The 20,950-nt window shown below is 44.2% G+C and overlaps 1 protein-coding gene across 1 annotated transcript; it reads left to right on the top strand.

The window, feature by feature from the left end:
- The first annotated feature begins 2,706 nt into the window (after positions 1 to 2,706).
- On the top strand, positions 2,707 to 18,787 carry LOC115575315 (myosin heavy chain, skeletal muscle, adult-like). Its single transcript, XM_030407248.1, has 39 exons — positions 2,707 to 2,779; positions 2,866 to 3,071; positions 3,159 to 3,302; positions 3,411 to 3,567; positions 4,296 to 4,323; positions 4,412 to 4,526; positions 4,625 to 4,717; positions 5,163 to 5,226; positions 5,310 to 5,408; positions 5,492 to 5,595; positions 6,433 to 6,571; positions 7,526 to 7,644; positions 7,729 to 7,878; positions 7,953 to 8,123; positions 8,208 to 8,514; positions 8,597 to 8,667; positions 8,924 to 9,011; positions 9,433 to 9,550; positions 9,646 to 9,769; positions 10,012 to 10,148; positions 11,165 to 11,420; positions 11,829 to 12,071; positions 12,157 to 12,333; positions 12,425 to 12,570; positions 13,452 to 13,542; positions 13,638 to 14,027; positions 14,109 to 14,235; positions 14,316 to 14,434; positions 14,627 to 14,823; positions 14,899 to 15,082; positions 15,157 to 15,322; positions 15,398 to 15,522; positions 15,595 to 15,903; positions 15,974 to 16,177; positions 16,284 to 16,409; positions 16,519 to 16,689; positions 16,762 to 16,866; positions 16,983 to 17,078; positions 17,174 to 18,787. The coding sequence occupies exons 2-39, from the start codon at positions 2,871 to 2,873 to the stop codon at positions 17,315 to 17,317; spliced, it is 5,805 nt and encodes a 1,934-aa protein (XP_030263108.1). The 5' UTR covers positions 2,707 to 2,779; positions 2,866 to 2,870; the 3' UTR covers positions 17,318 to 18,787.
- The last annotated feature ends 2,163 nt before the right edge of the window (positions 18,788 to 20,950 follow it).

Raw genomic sequence — 20,950 nt, 5'->3', positions numbered from 1 at the left:
ACGTGATGTTAGCTAGGGAGCGGCTACTCTGGCTACTATTAGCCACAGGTTAATGCTTAAATATTGTACAAGTTGCATTGAATTGATAATAAAGTAGCACTAAAGCACAAGCAGGGAAGAGTTTGAATCTGAAAAATGTAGGTTAATATCTGCGTTTGTGTGGACGAGTCTCCTTGTTTGTCTCATTAGCATCCGTGTTTCTTAAAACACTTAAATGCTTTGGATTCAAACGTGGAGTATAAATGAAAATGTTATGTCGTAGAACAAAATGTGAAAAACGTGACGCCAATTTTCCATTTTTAAACTTAGGTTGAATGTCATAAAAAAAAGTCCTACTGCCTGAATTCATCAGTACTTGATGAACCACCATAACTCTGTGTTGAGCAGGATCACAGGTGGATTTTTATCATTTATATCATATATTATCCTCCTCTTATAAACATCTTTCGGGCACCGTTACATTATGACTTGTAAGTAAAAACTGTAGGAACTAAACTAAAATGCATTTGGACCAACAGCTCGATCGATCTGCGAGGCCTTCAGGCTCCAGCGACCTTTTCCAGATCGATCGTGGGTGCGGTGTAACATTTAAATCTTGCTCTGTGACTAAAAGAAACCCAACACGATTAGATGGTTTTCATATTTTTGGATCTGCTTTGTGCGTTCTAGACATTTATCCCCGTGTGTGGTTCGCAGTAGCTTTACTCCCGGGCCGGGCCTCGTCTCTCCCGTTGACCCCCTAATCCCGTGCAGATGCACCCGTCGTCAGATCTATTTTCCCCCCCGGGGTGACGCATCGGCCTTTCCTCCCACACAACCAGCTGATGGGGATTTTCTCTCCGCCTCCCCTCTTTCTTGTCCCGTGACCCTTGAATTGGCCTCCTCGGGCTCAAACGTCCACACACTCGCATATCTGCTGCCGTGACAGAGCGGGTCGGCGTACTGTAAGTCCGCAGCGCTGGTCCGCCTGCCCGGGTCACGCTTGTCTACCCAAGAGCCAATTATAATCGCAGCTGTTGCCAGACCTTCAAGTGACATTAAGAGGCTATTAAATCAGCACCAATTAGACTGTCTGTGATGCACTGCCAGACAAAATGCCCACATTATTCAGCTCTTCCCTCCAGAATACCACCTCGTTTCCTCCGCTCGGACGAGGAATTGTGAAAATGGTTGCCGCAGAAAGATACACAACGTGGAGTTTGTGTGCAGGCGTAGATTCACGCTTGATTACTTCAGTTTGTTGATCAAAGTTTGGTTAAGTTTAGGCACCAAAACTACCTGTTTAATTACCTTTAAATCAACATATTACTCGGGTATGCTTTGCAGATGTTTCTTGTTTCCACACCTCATCGTTCATTTGTTTAAATAAATAAATCACTCTTGTTTTATGTCGACTCTTCTGCGTCTGCACACTCGATTACAGCACATTTAAATTAACTGAAAATTCAAGTTAACTTACTTCTTGATATCAGACCAGAGAGGAAAAAACCCACCACAGGATGAGAATAAACACACTGCTCTCTCAAAATAAACGGAGCGAGGATCTGATCACATTCTGGTGCTGTGTTGACTTTAGCGACTGAGACACGTTAATAGAAACGTACTCAGAGGATTCGGGATGGATCTGCGGAGTTATGCTGGGTTTATTGTTAACCTTGTTAGTTGTGGATGTGGCTTTACTGCGGAGACACTGTGGAAGGAATGTTTGCTTTGCATCAGTTTTGCAGATATTGGGTCGTAAACCAAATTATCAGACGAATTAAACCTTCGACCGGCTGGTGGCGACCCGACTTTTTTACAGTTTGTCGTGAACGTGAACGTCCGAACCACAAAGGTCAACATCGGATTCATCGTTGTGGTCCCATGAATGTCTGAAGTAAGTTTTAGGATTAAATTTGTTATCTTGGGATCTTTATTGGCACTGAAATTTAATGGAAATCCATCAAAGAGTAGAAGAAATATCCAGTCGGGACCAAAGTGGAGGACGATCCAACACCACGGAGCAGTTATCCATCATCTCTCATTGGCCAAATACCAAATACTAAGTGCTGAGAGTGGCCTTTGTTAATTAAATGCCTCTTTTAACAGCAACAATACACATAAATTAACATTAATATGATGTAAATGTGACGGATTAATCAAATGACTTCCATTTGAAGCCAAAACAATCAAATAAAACACAAATAACAAACAATAGCAGCGAACAAACAACCGATACAACACATCAAGAATAAATATGCATCAAATAATCTCTGATGAATTTGGTTAATAGAGGCGGTTCTGTCTGGAATGTGCTAAATGTTGCCCGTCAACCCTCCAACACAAAGCCCAAACAGCGGTCTGTGACCCGTTCTGCTCTCCAGACAGCCAACGCCAGAATCTCAGCGACGGCCCTAACAGACCTAATCTTCCCTGATCCCAGAAAATGAGGCCCGCCGTGTCGGGACCGTAAGCCCCCCTAAGCTGTCGTCCTTAGCATTCATTGCTTTTTAATGGACAGTCTGAAGGATCACAATTGAAACCGTTTAAAAGTGACACAATACAGCTATACATAGACAGTTCGGGATACAAAGTGGGCATACTTGACTTTTCCAACGTGGCGTAGAAGCCAGATCTCCAAATATAGGAGACGAAGGCGCCCTGAAACAGGCCCGAGCATCGTCTATAAAAGCTGCTAAAGCCTCGTCGGAGTGAGTGATGTCTGCGGTGTCCGACTGAAACAAGAGCGAGGAACCTTATTCCAACATTTCATCACTTCTCTCTGGTCTGCAGCGCTCCGGTAAGAACGATCCAATCCTTAAACCGTAACCGAAATCTGTTTATATTTTTCTCTCTGACTCAATGTTGTTTGTTCTGCTTGCGCAGACAAAATGAGCGACGCCGAGATGGAAATATATGGGGTTGCCGCCCCGTACCTCCGCAAATCAGAGCGGGAGAGAATCGCGGCGCAGAACGCGGTGTTCGACGCCAAAACAGCCGTGTTCGTGCCGGATCCGAAGCAGGAGTACGTGAAGGGGAAGATCAGGAGCCAGGACGGATCCAAGGTCACCGTGGAGACCGAGGATGGAAAGGTGGGCGTGTTGTTTTGTTTACGAGGTGCATTTGTAGGTTTTTAGTTGAATTCTGATGTATTTTACTGTTTTGGATTCCCTCTCCAGGTCGTCTCAGTTCACCTGGATGACATTCGCCCCATGAACCCTCCAAAGTTTGACAAGATCGAGGACATGGCCCTGCTGACGCATCTCCACGAGCCCGCCGTCCTCTTCAACCTCAAGGAGCGCTACGCCGCCTGGATGATCTACGTAAACCTTCTCGAGTTTTTTCTGTGACGAGCTTTAAAGGAGATGTTTGATTTACTCGTCCTACAGTGTTAGTCACGATGGTTTATCGCTCTTCTGGTGTGTCCTCAGACGTACTCCGGGCTCTTCTGCGTGACCGTGAATCCCTACAAGTGGCTTCCGGTCTACAACCCGGAGGTTGTGGCCGGGTACCGAGGGAAGAAACGCCAGGAGGCGCCTCCGCACATCTTCTCCATCTCTGACAACGGCTACCAGTTCATGCTCACAGGTGCGGCCATTAAGATGCTTTTCCTTCACGTTGGCATGGATGTAAAGTAATACAACCACTAGCGGCGCCGCTCAGAACCACCTTACCTTCGCCGCCAAGTCACATCATGTAGAGGTTTAAAACTTCTGATCCTCGGCTCAAAAAGTTCCACCAATCTTTTTAAAACTTCTTCCTCTCTTCCTGTGGTCGTGTCTAGCCATGTTTTGTTAAAGGTTTGCACTCAAATACAACTAAATGTAGCTAAATATGCTGTTGAAGTTAGCGAGTTTGTGTTTGCTAACTTCCCGTCGGTCCAAAACCCAAAGAATTAGATTTTTACAACATATTTGACACATTTTCCAGACCAAAACAAATAGCGTCACAGCGGTTCTGCTCGGATCTTCAGGTCGACTCATATAAACACACAGAGCAAAGTAGAAATTAGGCTTTAAGATTACCCATAATGCACCTTGACAGATTTAAAAACAGTAAAATGTAAATGTATTTAACTAAACTAATGTTCTTGTCTAAAAATGATAAAAACTAAATACAAAACTGAAATTAAAACACAGATACTAACATTTACATTATGTTTCTGGGCTGAAACGAGAACATACGAAACGTAACAGCAATTAGTTTGATCAAAAAACTGCAAAATATTCAATATAAAGTATAAAATAAACGCAGATTTTCTCCTCACACGCAGCTGAAATTGACCAACATTCTCCTTTTTTCTTCCCCTTGGACAGATCGAGAGAATCAGTCGATCCTGATCACGTAAGTGTGACTTTATGTGACATGTACATAAAATATCCTCCGTATACGTTTCTCCCATTCGCTCCTCTCATGGTGTTTTTATCCTCAGTGGAGAATCTGGTGCCGGGAAGACGGTCAACACCAAGAGAGTCATCCAGTACTTTGCAACCATTGCATCATTTGGAGACTCGAGCAAGAAAGAGCAGCCTGCTGGCAAAATGCAGGTTCAGTCCACTTATGATTTATAACAAACTATAAATTAGATATAAAACAGCTGTTTCATACAGATGTTACGTTCTGAGCTCATGATGTGAGTTTTCAGGGGAATCTGGAGGATCAAATCATCCAGGCCAACCCTCTGCTGGAGGCCTTCGGGAACGCCAAGACCGTGAGGAACGACAACTCGTCCAGATTCGTAAGTTCCGTACGGAAGCTGAGAGACGCCAAGATTATGGATTTATTATTTTAATTCATGTTTTAATCATGTTATCTCTTCGATAAGGAGAAAATGTGCCTGCTAGAATAAGAAAACAGCTTTTTTATAGAGATGTAACACAATAATCAACTCTTTTTTTTTATTATTTGAAATTAAAAAAAGAATAAGAAAGTCAGTTTCCAAACATAAAAGAAGATCAGATATGATACATAGGATAGTAAATATATAGTAAATATGATTAAATATTAAAATATTACAAATCACATCTGATTAAAATGTTTATAAGCATTTTGAAATGGTATTTTATTTGGCGCTTTATTTGCAAACCAGCGAGGAAACAGAGATAAAAGAGTAGTGGAGTGATTTTTAAGTATTTTAACTCACATGTTTAATTTTAATAATAATTTAATTAAAATTTTTTCAGGGCAAATTCATCCGCATCCACTTTGGAACAAAGGGGAAGTTGGCATCAGCTGATATAGAAACGTGTAAGTTTCCTTAAATCAGTGTCAAGTGTTAGAAAAAATATATATTCATGTTTTAAATGATGTTTTATTGTTTTTATGTTTAGACCTTTTGGAAAAATCCAGAGTGACGTTTCAGCTGCCGGCGGAGAGAAGCTACCACATCTTCTATCAGATCATGTCGAACAAGAAGCCGGAGTTAATCGGTAAATAAACTCTGAACTGGTTTGAATCTGATAACGAGCCGTTAATGTCTTAATTTGTAGACTGATGCGTCGTTTTATTCCAGAGATGCTGCTGATAACCACCAACCCGTACGACTACCCGTTCATCAGCCAGGGAGAACTCACCGTGCTGAGCATCGACGACACGGAGGAGCTGATGGCCACAGACGTGAGTAGATAAAGAAATAAGATATAAAGAAATGTGACACAATGTGAGGAAGTCATATGATTAATAGGAACATTTTCTGATATTCAAAAGACAGATAATTAAACAAAAGTTACCAGAGAAAACACTTCAAAATCATTGTTAGTTTTATGATTGCAGTCGTCTGCATCATCAGTTTATCAATTTATTATTGGTTAATTACCAATTATTTGCTCACATTCAAGGGATTTGTGTTGGTATTTTGGTGCACAACAGTAAACATAGTAAAAGAAAGAAGACAAACACTGCAAAAGTCACAAATCACAAATATAAATGAATACGATTACAATAAAACATACAAAAGAAAAACAAAATATAATAAAAGAATATGGCTCATTCTGTTCCGGCTCACCTCTTGAACAAGTTGTGTAAAAACATTTATTTATTTATGAGTTCACACAAGTTTGAAAGTATCAAATAATAAACGTGTATTGAGCTAAAGAGAACAAGACGACATCATCAAGTGTCAACAAATCAAACTATTCCATGCAGAAGAAACCTGCGAATTTCTGGAAACCAGTGAAAAACAACAAATCTGAAGTTAATAGAAATATGCACCTATGAAATAAAAACCACTGAATGTGTTATTGCAGCCGGTGAAAAGAAGGAAATGAGCTATTTATTGAAACATCCTGTGTTCTGAGGATCCAATGTGCAAAACTTCCCAGTCTAAAGTTTAAAGAATATGTGCAGAGATAATAATCCATTAAAACGTGCCTCCATGTGACGCAGATCTGAGTCGGATCTGGAGACTTTACATTCATGTGACATGTTGTAATCTCACTGCTTTAACTTCCTCAGAGTGCCATCGACATCCTCGGGTTCAACACGGAGGAGAAGATCGGCATCTACAAGCTGACCGGAGCTGTGATGCACAACGGGAACATGAAGTTCAAGCAGAAGCAGCGCGAGGAGCAGGCGGAGCCCGACGGCACCGAGGGTGAGACAACCGGGCTGCAACTGAAGCTCGATGTCACACACTACGGGCACTTTTACGATAGCATCAAAATCTCTATTTTTAAAACAGTAAGAAGTCTCGACACAACATGAAACTTTGCTGGTAGTATCACCAGGGTCTCTACACATGAACACGAGCATTGAGAACATTGTTTGTGTACACAGAGTTTACTAAAAAGAAGGTTTTTGGACAACTCACGTTAGCAGTAGCTTGTTCCGCTCGCCGCCGTCCTGCCAGTGGAGAAGTGTCGATCTCAGAATGTGACGTAACCTGGAGGACAGTTAAGGTGGAACGCTCCTAAAGCTTAGTTCCATATAAATGCAGGATAATTTGTTGTTTTGTCGTTAGCGAAAAACAATATTGACCTTGAAGTTGAAAAAGGAGCCTCATATAAGAAACAATACTAAAATCAAAAGCCGGAAAAATCACGTGAGATCTCGCGTGGATAGTTGTTGCTGGAAGACAGTAGTTCCACCTTAACTGTCCTCCAGGTTACGTCACATTCTGAGATCGACACTTCTCCACTGGCAGGACGGCGGCGAGCGGAACAAGCTACTGCTAACGTGAGTTGTTCAAAAACCTTCTTTTTATTAAACTCTGTGTACACAAACAATGTTCTCAATGCTCGTGTTCATGTGTAGAGACCCTGGTGATACTACCAGCAAAGTTTCATGTTGTGTCGAGCCTTCTTACTGTTTTAACAATAGAGATTTTGATGCTATCGTAAAAGTGCCCGTAGCACTCCCATTGAAAATGAGTTTGACCTGAAAACGAAAATACGGTAAATCTTAAAAGTGCCTCTTTCATCTTAATTATGCTTTTACACAAAGGTTTGACTCATATACATTCACAAAAAAAGCCTCGGTTGTATTTTGGCGAGAGTTTCACTTTAAGTTCACGCTTTAAAAATGTCTCTGTGTGATTTGCGTCCTCTAGTGGCCGACAAAGTCGCGTACCTCATGGGTCTGAACTCCGCCGATCTGCTCAAAGCTCTGTGTTATCCCCGAGTGAAGGTCGGGAATGAGTACGTCACCAAAGGTCAGACTCCACAGCAGGTACAGTCCGCAGGTTCCTACATCTGAAAACACGTGTTCACCGCGTTCAGACTGAATCAGAAAGTTAAAGGATCGTGTTTGCAGGTGAACAACGCGATGGGAGCTCTGTCGAAGGCCGTGTACGAGAAGCTGTTCCTGTGGATGGTCACGAGGATCAACCAGCAGCTCGACACCAAACTGCCTCGACAGCATTTCATCGGCGTCCTGGACATCGCCGGGTTTGAGATCTTTGAGGTAAAAATCACACCGACGTGAAAATCAAACAAAATCTCTCTCTGTATTTATTTAATCGTTGTGGTTTCCGTCAGATGAACAGCCTCGAGCAGCTCTGCATCAACTTCACCAACGAGAAGCTGCAGCAGTTTTTCAACCACCACATGTTCGTGCTGGAGCAGGAGGAGTACAAGAAGGAGGGGATCGACTGGGAGTTCATCGACTTCGGCATGGACCTGGCCGCCTGCATCGAGCTGATTGAAAAGGTGCGTTTCCTGTTCGCAAACACAAATATTCACATTACCAGTAGAAGCGAGCGTATGGAAGCTGATCTGCTCTCTTTCCTGCAGCCGATGGGCATTTTTTCCATTCTGGAAGAGGAGTGCATGTTTCCAAAGGCGACAGACGGCTCCTTCAAGAACAAGCTGTACGACCAGCACCTGGGCAAGAACAGCATCTTCCAGAAGCCCAAACCCTGCAAAGGTAAAGCAGAGGCCCACTTCTCCCTCATGCACTACGCCGGCACAGTCGACTACAACATCAGCGGCTGGCTGGAGAAGAACAAGGACCCGCTGAACGACACCGTGGTGCAGCTTTACCAGAAGGCTTCAGTGAAGCTGCTCTGTCAGATCTTCGCCACGTACGCTTTAGCTGACGGTCAGTTTACAGACCACAGATATATCATGTTGAATATGTAGTTTACTGAACTCTTCATGTTGTTTCTCTTCTGTTCCTGCAGCTGGTGACGGAAGTAAGAAGAGTTATAAGAAGAAGGGCTCCTCGTTCCAGACAGTTTCTGCTCTCTTCAGGGTAAAAAACAAAGATAAGATCAAATCTGATGGGTTGACGCTGATGTTTGGTATCTGTGTGCAAAACTCACTACCTCCACATGATTCAGAAGAAATCAGACTTCCACGTTTTAAGGAAGAAATACAGATGAAATATAAAGAAATCAACAGCTGATGTTGATGCATCAGTCCCACGTCCTGTCGCAAAACTTAAAGTAAATGAAAACTAAACCGTCCTGTTCCACGTTTAGAGACTGTAATCTGTTTATCTCCTGCAGGAGAACCTGAATAAACTGATGGCCAACCTGAGATCCACACATCCTCACTTTGTTAGATGCATCATCCCCAATGAGACCAAGACACCAGGTGAGACGACAACACAGAGAAGATCAGTGTCACTCTCACATCTGTACAACTTCACACTTCAATTTTTGATTAAACAAACGTGATAAAACGTGTTCATTATATCGTGTAAATGTTCTGGTGCACATTTTTGGCATTGTGGATGTTTTGTTTATCATTTCATATGGTTGTTCATTCGCTAATCATTAAGTGTTAATGTTATTTTAGTTAATTTATGCACAGATGTGGTCACAGACTCTTTCCACCTCGCTACACTCGTATACTGAGTGTCATTTATTCGCCTTAAATTAAACAGAAACATGACAAACTAATTTCCTGTAGATAATCGTGTGATGAAAACCTGATGTCGTGACGGCCCTGTTTACATGCTACATGCTATGCTAAGCTAAACAGCTCTAATACATGTTGAACTGTTCCTTTGTAGGGTCCATGGATCACCACCTGGTCCTCCACCAGCTGCGCTGTAACGGCGTGCTGGAAGGGATCAGGATCTGCAGGAAGGGATTCCCCAGCAGGATCCTGTACGGAGACTTCAGGCAGAGGTGATGCAACACACACACACACACACACACACACACACACACGACAAAACACTGAAACCCGCTGAAGTCTGACCCCTCGACTCTCTCCGACGCAGGTACAGGATCCTGAACGCCAGCGCGATCCCTGAGGGCCAGTTCATCGACAGCAAGAAGGCCTCAGAGAAGCTGCTGTCGTCCATCGATGTGGATCACGCTCAGTACAGATTCGGACACACGAAGGTGATTTTCAGAACAACCTGATCAGTCTGAGAGATCTGAAACAGTAAAACCACACGGTGTGACATCTCAAACTGGATTCCTCACAGACTCCACAGATCCTCCACGAATCAGCTGCTGAACCACCTTAAAGAAATACAACAGTCTGATCTTTAACGCAACATTTAGATCCCATTAAACACTTTTTACTTAATTAAGACTGCAGTGTGTACAATAGCATCTACAAGCATTGTATCTTCTGTCAGGTGTTCTTCAAAGCCGGCCTGCTGGGCCTCCTGGAGGAGATGAGGGATGAACGCCTGGCGGTTCTGATGACTCGTATCCAGGCCGTGTCCAGAGGTTACGTCACCAGGCTGAGGCTCAAAGAGATGTCGAAGAAAAGGTTCACTGACAGATCAACTGATGTCATATATTATAAACTTAAAAGGGATATTCCGGTGTAAGTTTAATCCATGGAAACTGTGTTAGACTCCCTCTCGAGAGATCAAGTTAGCAGACCGCTAATTTACGGAGTTTTATCAACCTCAGAAACGACCGCACGACAACAATACACTGCAGTAAATGGATCCAAATATAAACCGCCACCAAAAAGCCACAAATAATGCTCAGAACAGAACCAAACTTCAGCAACAGTACAAATAGGGTCTCAGCACATAGTCCGGGGCATCTAACCTCCGCTAGCTTAGCTGGATTTCTATTGTGAAGCTAAAAACAGATTTCAACTCTCCTCCATCAGCTTCCGGGTCGGGGAAGACCCGACGCGACGATTACCGAGTGCGGTTAGAAATGCTCAATTCCGTTCTTTTCCCTGTCCGCTCTCGATAATAACTGTTATAAACTGGCAGGTAAGACACATATGAACTTTGATTGCTTTTCCATGAAGTCATAATCAGACATTTTCATCCATGAGCTGCGGAACTCTACTGCACTCGGTAATCGACTCGTCGGGACTTCCCGTCAACAGGAAGCTGCTGCAGAAGAGTGGTAAATTTAGTCAGCTTTTCAGTAGAAATCCAGCTAAGCTAGCGGAGGTTAGATGCCCCGGACTATGTGCTGAGACCCTATTTGTACTGTTGCTGAAGTTTGGTGCTGTTCTGAGCATTATTTGTGGCTTTTTTGTGGCGGTTTATAATTGGATCCATTTACTGCAGTGTATTGTTGTCGTGCGGTCGTTTCTGAGGTTGATAAAACTCCGTAAATTAGCGGTCTGCTAACTTGATCTCTCGAGAGGGAGTCTAACACAGTTTCACGGTGATTTAGACCATGGATTAAATTTACACCGGAATATCCCTTTAAGCTTGATTTATACATGTGGAATTTCCAGCTGTGGAGCAACTTGAGAATTATCTTGGAAATGTAGTTTCATCATCTTCACTGTTTCGCTCTTTCTCTCTGCAGGGAGTCGATTTTCATCATCCAGTACAACATCCGCTCCTTCATGAACGTGAAGAACTGGCCCTGGATGAGGCTCTTCTTCAAGATAAAGCCGCTGCTACGCAGCGCGGAGGCCGAGAAGGAGATGCAGAACATGAAAGAGGAGTTCGCGAGACTCAAAGAGGAGTTCGCAAAGTCGGAGGCCCGGAGGAAGGAGCTGGAGGAGAAAATGGTGATGCTGGTCCAGGAGAAGAACGACCTCAACCTTCAGATCCAGGCGGTACGTAAACACCTCGAGTCGAACAAAGCGCTCTGTTTGTATCGATTTAAGTCTGTCGGATGAGCAGATTAGGAGAGACGAGGGGGTTTTTAAATCCTTTTTCATGAAATTCACCAGCAGCATGATCAATAATGATGTCAGATAAGAGGAAGTGTCATTGATCCCTGCAGGGCAGTTAGACACAGCAGACACACAAACTCAACACATTCAGATTAAAAAAACAAGCAGACGAGGTTATAAAAACAAAAGCAGATGATGATTTTTGACTCTCAGTTCCAACTCGACCAATAATGACACTTTGTGATGCATCCTACAACCCACAGCGTCAGTTTCTGACAAGTTGGGAATGAGAAAATCAACTTTTCTTACAAACAAGTTATAATCCATGACTGTGTCGTTGCTCTGAAGGAGAGGGAGAACCTGTGCGATGCCGAGGAGAGGTGTGAAGGCTTGATTAAGAGCAAGATCCACCTGGAGGCCAAAGTCAAAGAGTTCTCCGAGCGGGTGGAGGAGGAGGAGGAGATCAACGCCGAGATCACCGCCAAGAAGAGGAAGCTGGAGGACGAGTGTTCGGAGCTCAAGAGGGACATCGACGACCTCGAGCTCACCATCGGCAAAGTGGAGAAGGAGAAATACGCCACAGAGAACAAGGTGCCGCTGATGGTTTCCCCCGTTTTTTAGACTGGTTCTGGATTTAAGTGCTCGCTAACTTCAAGGTAAATTCTTCTGTGTTCAGGTGAAGAATTTAGTGGAGGAGCTCACGACTCTTGAGGAGAATCTGATGAAGTCGTCGAAGGAGATTAAAGCTCTGCAGGAGGTTCACCAGCAGACGTTAGACGACCTGCAGGCCGAGGAGGATAAAGTCAACTCTCTGATGAAGATGAAGATCAAGTTGGAGCAGCAGGTTGATGACGTAAGGAATCTTTATTTTAAATGGATCATCACGGTAGTTGGCAGGATCTCCTTGGTCTGATTTCCTTCGTTTACGTGAATCCCTCTTGCAGCTGGAGGGCTCGCTGGAGCAGGAGAAGAAGGTGCGTGCAGACGTGGAGCGATGCAAAAGAAAACTGGAGGGAGATCTGAAGCTGTCGCAGGACACCATCATGGACCTGGAGAACGACCGACAGCAGATGGAAGAGAGGCTGAAGAAGTACGTTGTTGTTTGAATTACACTTCCTGTCTGTCTTCTTCTCCAACATGAATATGTGGTCGTAACCAGCAAACAAGTTACTGCTTCTTCTTCTTCTTCTTCTTTTTCTTCTTCTTCTTCTTCTTCTTCTTCGTCTTCTTTTTTCTATTCTTTGTCGAGTGGCAGCCAGTGTAAAGTTGTGTTACTGCCACCTAGTGTTAAAATGCAAGAACAGAAAGAAAAGGAAATGAGTTTTATACATCCAGCAACTACTTAGCTTAGGTTAGCTTAGCATGAAGACTGGAAGCAGATGGAAACAGCTAGCCTGCTCCATCCAACAGCAACAAAATTGCCATCCACCACCTTAATTATTTAATTATTGCATTCTATCTTGTTTCTGTCATCCGTACAAAAACTGTAAAGCTAGACTAATTTTTTTTATTTTAGGGGTTGTTAAGGCATCTGCCTGGAGTCTGCCTAGCAACAGTATAGTCATGACAGAATAAAGTCCGGCATGTAACCCCCCTAAAAATCACAAATTGTTGTTTTTAATCATCAGTTTCTGTACAGATTAAACAAACCAGATTTAAATATGTTCATGAAACGTGTTGAGACAAAACCAGGCCAGACGTTTCCCCTGATTTACTGTCTTCGTGCTAAGCTAAGCTACGCTACACTAACCAGCTGCTGACTCCAGCCACATATTGAACAAACAGACATAAGAGTGGTATCAGTGTTTTTATCTAACTCTCAGCAAGAAAGCGAACAACTGTATATCCCAAAATGTTGAACTATTCTTTTGAAAAATTCCGTTAAATCTTTTGTTTTCAGCGGTTTAATTGAAATGTGTCAGTTGCAAATGTTTTCTGCACTGATGAGAAAACTAAATTCACTCTTTTCAGAAAAGACTTTGAATTGGTTCACCTGCAGTGCAAGATCGAGGACGAGCAAGCGCTCGGCATCCAACTACAGAAGAAGATTAAAGAGCTTCAGGTAGGATTAATAACAACAGTGAGCAGATTTAAATATCTTCATTTTAAATCTTTAATCTCTTAAGAAACCCACAAATTCAAACAATCCCACCGCAGGCTCGCAGCGAAGAGCTAGAAGAGGAAATCGAGTCCGAGCGCTCGGCTCGAGCCAAAGTGGAGAAGCAGCGGTGCGATCTGTCCAGAGAGCTGGAGGAGATCAGCGAGAGGCTGGAGGAGGCCGGAGGAGCCACCGCCGCTCAGGCCGAGATGAACAAGAAGCGGGACGCCGAGTTCCAGAGGCTGCGGCGCGACCTGGAAGAGTCCACGCTGCAGCACGAATCCATCGGCGCGACTTTACGCAAGAAGCAGGCGGACAGCGTCGCCGAGCTCAGCGAGCAGATCGACAACATCCAGAGAGTCAAACAGAAGCTGGAGAAGGAGAAGAGCGAGCTGAAGATGGAGATCGATGACATGGCGGGAAACATGGAGAGCGTCCTGAAGAGCAAGGTAACGACTGTCCGCAGCACGATGAACCGTGTCTCAGTTATCAGGTGAGCTGCAGGTGATAACGGACGCTCGATGTTTCAGGCTAATCTGGAGAAACAGTGTCGGAGCCTCGATGACCAAATGAACGAGTACAAGACCAAAGCAGACGAAGCTCAGAGGTCTCTGAGTGACTTCACCACACTGAGCGCTCGTCTGCAGACTGAAAATGGTACGAAATCATAAGAAAGACACAAAAAAGTGTTAAATGTGGACGCCGAGTCAAGTCTGTGTTATCTTTATCTCCGACAGGTGAACTGACTCGTCTGCTGGAGGAGAAGGAGATCACTCTGTCCCAGCTGAACAGAGCCAAATCTGTCGGGAGTCATCAGATCGAAGAGCTGAAGAGACTTCTGGACGAAGAATTTAAGGTCTGAGAGACGCGATTACATCTAATATACAGTCACAGCAAAGATTTAAACAGGAACTTTGAACATTTGACATTTCCTCCACTTGTTGCAGAATGATGTGTAAGAAGACTTGACCTTCTTCCTCCAGTGGGAACATTTCACATCTTTAACTCCGATAATAACCCAGCGGTGTGGATGCTTCTGTGTTTTCAGGCTAAAAACGCTCTGGCTCACGGTTTACAATCGGCCCGACACGACTGCGAGCTGCTCCGAGAGCAGTACGAGGAGGAACAGGAGGCCAAAGCCGAGCTGCAGCGCTGCCTCTCCAAGGCCAACAGCGACGTGGCTCAGTGGAGAACCAAATACGAGACGGACGCCATCCAACGCACCGAAGAGCTCGAGGAGGCGAAGTGAGAAACATCTTCGTTTGCAGTCAGTGCTGATGGGTTTCTTACGCTTTAACACAATTTATCTGTGATCCGCAGGAAGAAGCTGGCCCAGCGGCTGCAGGACTCTGAGGAGATGACGGAGGCAGCGAATGTCAAATGTGCCTCTCTGGAGAAAACCAAGCAGAGGCTGCAGGCGGAGGTCGAGGATCTCATGGTGGAGCTGGAGAGGTCGAACGCAGCCTGCGCCAGCCTGGACAAGAAGCAGAGGAACTTTGACAAGGTGTGTCTTCTTCTGTCAGCGTATTCTCTTGTTGAGGCTGATGTCATCGCTCACGCTGTCTCCTCCTCTGTTAGATTCTGGCTGAGTGGAAACAGAAATACGAGGAGAGTCAATCGGACCTGGAGGTTTCCCAGAGAGAGTCGAGAGGGCTGAGCACTGAACTCTTCAAGCTGAAGAACTCTTACGAGGAGGCTCTGGATCACCTGGAGAACATGAAGAGGGAGAATAAAAATCTGCAGGGTAAGAATTCATCGAGGAGGAACTCCTGGTGAGAAGATGTTTGTTTCTGATCCTGTTTTCTCTTTGCGTGCTCAGAGGAGATTACAGATATCACCGAGCAAGTCGGACATTCCGCTAAAACCATCCACGAGCTGGAGAAAGCTGCAAAGCAGGCGGAGCAGGAGAGGAGAGACACCCAGGCAGCGCTGGAGGAAGCGGAGGTTTGTATTGTGTCCTTTAACGACATCAAACTGCATATTTAACGGCTTCAACGGTTGTTCTCCTCTCTGTAGTCGTCCCTCGAGCACGAGGAGACCAAAATCCTGCACCTCCAACTGGAGCTGAACCAGATCAAGTCGGAGGTGGACAGAAAGGTGGCGGAGAAAGACGAAGAAATCGACCAGCTCAAGAGGAACCACCAGAGAACTGTGGACACGCTGCAGAACACGCTGGACTCTGAGACGCGCAGCAGAAACGACGCCATCAGGGCGAAGAAGAAGATGGAGGGAGACCTGAACGAGATGGAGATCCAGCTGGGTCACGCCAACCGGCAGGCGGCCGAGGCCACCAAGCAGCTGAGGAACCTGCAGGCACAGCTGAAGGTTTGTTGGGGACGTTAGACTGATATATCGGACTCGATTTAACGTTTCAAGTCTCTGCTTTCTGTCCCAGGACATCCAGGTCCATCTGGACGAGGCGCTCCACAGTCAGGAGGACTTAAAGGAGCAACTCGCCATCACGGAGCGCCGCAACAACCTGATGATGGCCGAGAACGAGGAGATGGTGGCGGCGCTGGATCAGTCGGAGAGAAGTCGCAAGCTGGCCGAGCAGGAGCTGATCGACGTCAACGAGAGGGTCCAGCTGCTGCACTCGCAGGTCAGGAGACGATGTGTGGTTCGATTATCAAATATACATGATGGTGGACTGAAACCTCTCACAGCTGTCGTTTATTTCCCCTTTTAAAATGTTGTTTAACGATCAGAACACCAGCCTGCTGAACACCAAAAAGAAGATGGAGGCTGATTTAGTTCAGCTGCAGTCAGAGATGGAGGACACCGTCCAGGAGGCGAGGAACGCGGACGAGAAGGCCAAAAAAGCCATCATGGATGTGAGTTACTGAACTGAACTGCAGAGAGTCATTTCAGCGAGCCGCAGCAGGACTTTGAAGTTTGGTCGTGCGGATTAAATTTCACAGCGATGTTCACATTTGCATACAGGCGGCCATGATGGCGGAGGAGCTGAAGAAGGAGCAGGACACCAGCGCTCACCTGGAGAGGATGAAGAAGAACATGGAGGTGACGGTGAAAGACCTGCAGCACCGACTGGACGAGGCCGAGCAGCTGGCTCTGAAGGGAGGGAAGAAAGAGCTTCAGAAACTGGAGGCCAGGGTACGAATCAGAGACGGAGGAGGAGAAAAAAATAGAATGAAAGTGATTTAAACTGACTGTTTTTTATCGAAGGTCCGGGAGCTGGAAAATGAATTGGATGCAGAGCAGAAACGCAGCGGGGAGGCGATGAAAGGTGTGCGGAAATATGAGAGGAAAATTAAAGAGCTCACTTATCAGGTAAAAAAAAAAGAAGAAGAAGAAGGTGTTTCCTGTTATGTAACTGTGTCGGTGGAGGAGATTTAACTGCTCGGATGTGAAGACGAAATGAGAGTAATCCCTCAAAATGTTCTCAGGGTGAGGAGGAGAAGAAGAACGTGGCCCGACTGCAGGATCTAGTCAACAAACTGCAGCTCAAAGTGAAAGCATACAAGCGTCAGTTTGAGGAGGCGGTGAGCGAACACACGAGAACACTGTGTGACACGTTTACTTCATGTGAAATCTATAAAAACATTTCCTTTTTGATTTCATTTTCTGCGACGCGCAGGAGGAACAAACCAACGTGCAATTGGCTAAATTTCGGAAGGTGCAGCACGAACTGGAGGAGGCGGAGGAACGAGCCGACGTCGCCGAATCACAGCTGAATAAATTGCGAGCGAAGAGTCGCGATGTTGTCGGTAAAGGAGAGTAGAAACCTGCCTTCAGCTTCGTGCATCCGTCAGCTGATCCACTGGGGTTTAAAATGAACGATTAGGTAGAATTTTCTTATCCTACGATTGTGTTGTTGAATTAAAAAAAGAAATGAACACGACAGGAAACAAGAATTGGGTCAAATCTTGCAGAATCAACATCATGTGATGAATAAAAATGTGATAAACTGACCTGCCAAGTTAAAATGTCACATAAGCAGCTAAACAAAATCACATTATGATGTTTAATGGGTGCAAAATAACCCTGATGATGTCATAGTGATGTAACCTGGATTAGGTTTGAGGAAGTCTTTTATTATTAACAGAAAGTCCAAGTAACAAACTGGAGGTTTGAAGTAGTTCCTGGCCAAAAACAAGAAGCATTATGGGAAATGTATGATCAGTGTATTTGGATATTCAGTCGTACACGGAACCAAAATATCCAGATGTTTCGCTCTGTGCAGCTCCGATCAAAACTAATCTGTCTCTTATGAGTCTTTATGGAAGTAATCACAAATCAATACACCTTACAAACATGCTGTCGTGTCATCTAATATGGTATTATGTCGTTATGAATTTGGTCTCTGACTAAATAACAGCAACTTTAACACAAGCAGACGACATAAACATACAAAAATAAGCAAAACGTGAAATCTACAGTCCTGCGAGCGAGACGCTCATCATCTTAGTTTAGCTTGTTACCATGGCAGCAAGTAAATCTGAGGCTGATGGGAATGTTTTGAACGATTGATCCCTTTCACCTGCTTCATCCTCTGGTGAACCAGGATATCTGCGCAGAAGTTTATGAGAATGAATCGGGCCTGTCAGACTAACACTGTCATCTGCAGCTAAACATTTCAGCTTTGTCACATCTAAATTTATGTAAAGGCAGATTGAAAATGTTCAAAACGATGAGAAGGGTTTCTTGCATACATGCAGCATCTGGTCCGTCTGTGTCGTTAATCCCGGGATCAGTCGACACCGAGCAAAGTAAACAGTGACAGCTCAACATGCTCCAGGAATAGTGTCGACGCAGCAGTTATCCACTGACCTGAACTTAAAACCTCGTTCTCAACAAAGACACAGAGAAATGCTTTTGTTAAAGTCTGTCTGCCTCACAAAATCCATCCAGACTTCACTGGAAATCATTCATATAAACACATCATCAATTAATCCGCGTCCTGCTGGCTGCAGATCATCACATGATCAGAAGATTTTAATCAGTAATGTAAGAATGTCACCAGAAACTCAACAGGTCTGCATTTAATTTTGGAAAAATAAGTTATTTATTTGAATGTAAAGGTCAAGAAAGTAAAGAAAATGTTCTGTGTGTTATAAAAATGAGTCACCATTAGTCTTGTCTTGGTACCTGCAATAAAAATTGATGGCCAAAAGATGGAGACACTTCATCCATGTTGTTTCAAGTCTCCTGAATCAATAAAGACAATAAAGTCTGAGTTTATTTCCCACAAGAACCAGTTTTATTTGTTTACTCGTCCTGAATCTGTCAAGTAGCAAAAACAAAAGATACAGCAGAGATATTTGAGAATTTTATATGACTGATAATAAAATGTAAAGTTGATTACCAGAGGGAATAACAAAAATACAGACACAACCTCATTTGCTCAGACGAGCTGGAGTCGATGAAATGAATGCATTAAAATAACATATCGCCACACTGTCATTAAGCTAAATACTGACGCACACAGCAGACACCAACAACAGTAATAATAATAATAATAATAATAATAAATCTGCTCATTAACGCTGCATTCATTCACCAATTCAGCTGTAGAAATCACATTAGCGTCGGCTCACAGCTACAGCTGAGAGACGAGAGCCCGCCGGTTCAAACGGACCGCGTCAGAATCCGCCTTTTTCACTCCTGTCAGCGGCGCAGTTATCAGCAGCAGCTGCTACGTTGGTGACATTTGTAGAAATCCCTGTAAAGCAGGGTTAGAGTTACTGTGGGTGCAGGTGTGACTTTCAGCAGAGGAGGGTTACGTACATACGAGTGCTGAAGGTAACCTCCAAGTGAGGAGAAACAGAGGAGGAGGACGGGTGGTGCTTGAGGAGCTGACAGGTTGTTGTTTGCTCAACAGAGACGGGACGCTAAGTGGACGGGCCGGGACGAACACGGTCCAGAACCCTGTCAACAGCTCCAGTTAGACTGCAGGGTTATTACTCCCGAAGGAGAGGGAGGCTTGTTGTGCACAAACATTACAAATGAATACCAAGAACATCACAACAGTCAGGCTCAACATGGAAAACAGGGAAAAAATTATGATATAATAATCTTTAAGCAGAATTATGAGGTGATATACTCTCTTAGAAATATGTATCTCCTTGTAAACATTCACTCCGCATTACTGCTTTATATAAAGAGTTGATGTGAGGTAATTTCAAGATGACAAGCTGCTTTTCACACTTGCTTCCGTGCACCACTCCCCCTAATATGATGAGAGCTCAGGTTACAGACACTCTCCCATGCTTATTCTAAATGTGGCACAAAGCGGCCGTCATGTGTTGCTACCCGCCTGAGATGTTCACACTGCCGCATGTATATCACAGTGTGATGTGTTAATTTGTGAACAAAGCAGACGAACCAGACGACTTCCCTCAAGGTGGCCGGCTATCGCTGACCTTGGCACGGACAACAGACATTCGATATGTTGCAGAGACGTTAATTGTTTCACCAACAACACTGTTTGAATCTAAAATTGATGTATATGCAATTAAGATTTTAGTCTTTGTCCAAAAATATTGAAAACGTGTCTTTGATATCAAGTTCAGCTTCTTTAATTGTTACTTTATCTTCTTAGTTGGCGGTGCACCACAGGGCTCCATTCTCGGCCCACTTGTGTTCACTTTTTAAACATTACAACTAACCTACAGTGTACCTTATTAATCTTTTTGTAATGTAATCATTATGCAGATGATACACCGCTGTTTCTCTAACTTAATTGCCGTGAGTCTAAGAAGCGAGAAGCAGTGATGCTTTATGCAAAACAAATAAAATCAGTTCATAGAAGCGGAATGGCACTTTTAGCCGCTGAGCAGCGCTGACTTGGGCTTACGTTAAGCCGAACCACACCAGAAATGTGCACCTACCTTGCCTCCAGCTGGGTTGCGATCTTGTGATTGCAGCCAACTCGTTTCTCTCATGCGTCCCTGTTTGTACTTCAAGATATCCACTGTAGTTTACTTTCAGTTGGGTTATTTCCTGATTTTTCGATAGAGGTCTTGCGGTGGAGGAAGAGTATTTACATCCACTCCTTCACCACTACTCAAGCCAAGCGCGTCATTAGTTAAAGACACTGTTGTAATGGAGCCGGACTGATGTGCCGAGTCAAGCCGGAGTTAAGCCGAGCCAGCACATGTGTGTGGAAAAGCTAATTCTTTTCAATTGTTTAATTCGATCCGAATTAAGCTAATCGTAGCAGCTGTGCTCTTTGTAGGACAACACTGATGACTTTTATAAGCCTCCACTGAACTGATTGTCAGATACGGAAACAACTTTAACGATGTGGAGACTCAACCTATGTTTTATGTCCACTTTATAATAATGTCATCATTCTATACGTCCATCAGTTGTGCTAAAACAATTACAGAATACAAATCCAAAGACAGTTCTT

The sequence above is a fragment of the Sparus aurata genome, chromosome 23 (genome assembly GCF_900880675.1).
Source record: "Sparus aurata chromosome 23, fSpaAur1.1, whole genome shotgun sequence".
NCBI classification, from domain to species: domain Eukaryota; kingdom Metazoa; phylum Chordata; class Actinopteri; order Spariformes; family Sparidae; genus Sparus; species Sparus aurata.
The sequence above is the reverse complement of the archived record's forward strand: the minus strand, read 5'-3'. Positions and strand labels throughout refer to the sequence as shown.

What these genes read in the sequence shown, in the direction of transcription:
- LOC115575315 (XM_030407248.1), top strand. Translation starts at nt 2,871, where the DNA reads ATGAGCGACGCCGAGATGGAAATATATGGGGTTGCCGCCCCGTACCTC. An exon ending in GGAGCCCGACGGCACCGAGG is followed by an intron (nt 6,572 to 7,525) that starts GTGAGACAACCG and finishes TGCGTCCTCTAG; the next exon opens with TGGCCGACAAAGTCGCGTAC. An exon ending in TTCTGGACGAAGAATTTAAG is followed by an intron (nt 14,435 to 14,626) that starts GTCTGAGAGACG and finishes CTGTGTTTTCAG; the next exon opens with GCTAAAAACGCTCTGGCTCA.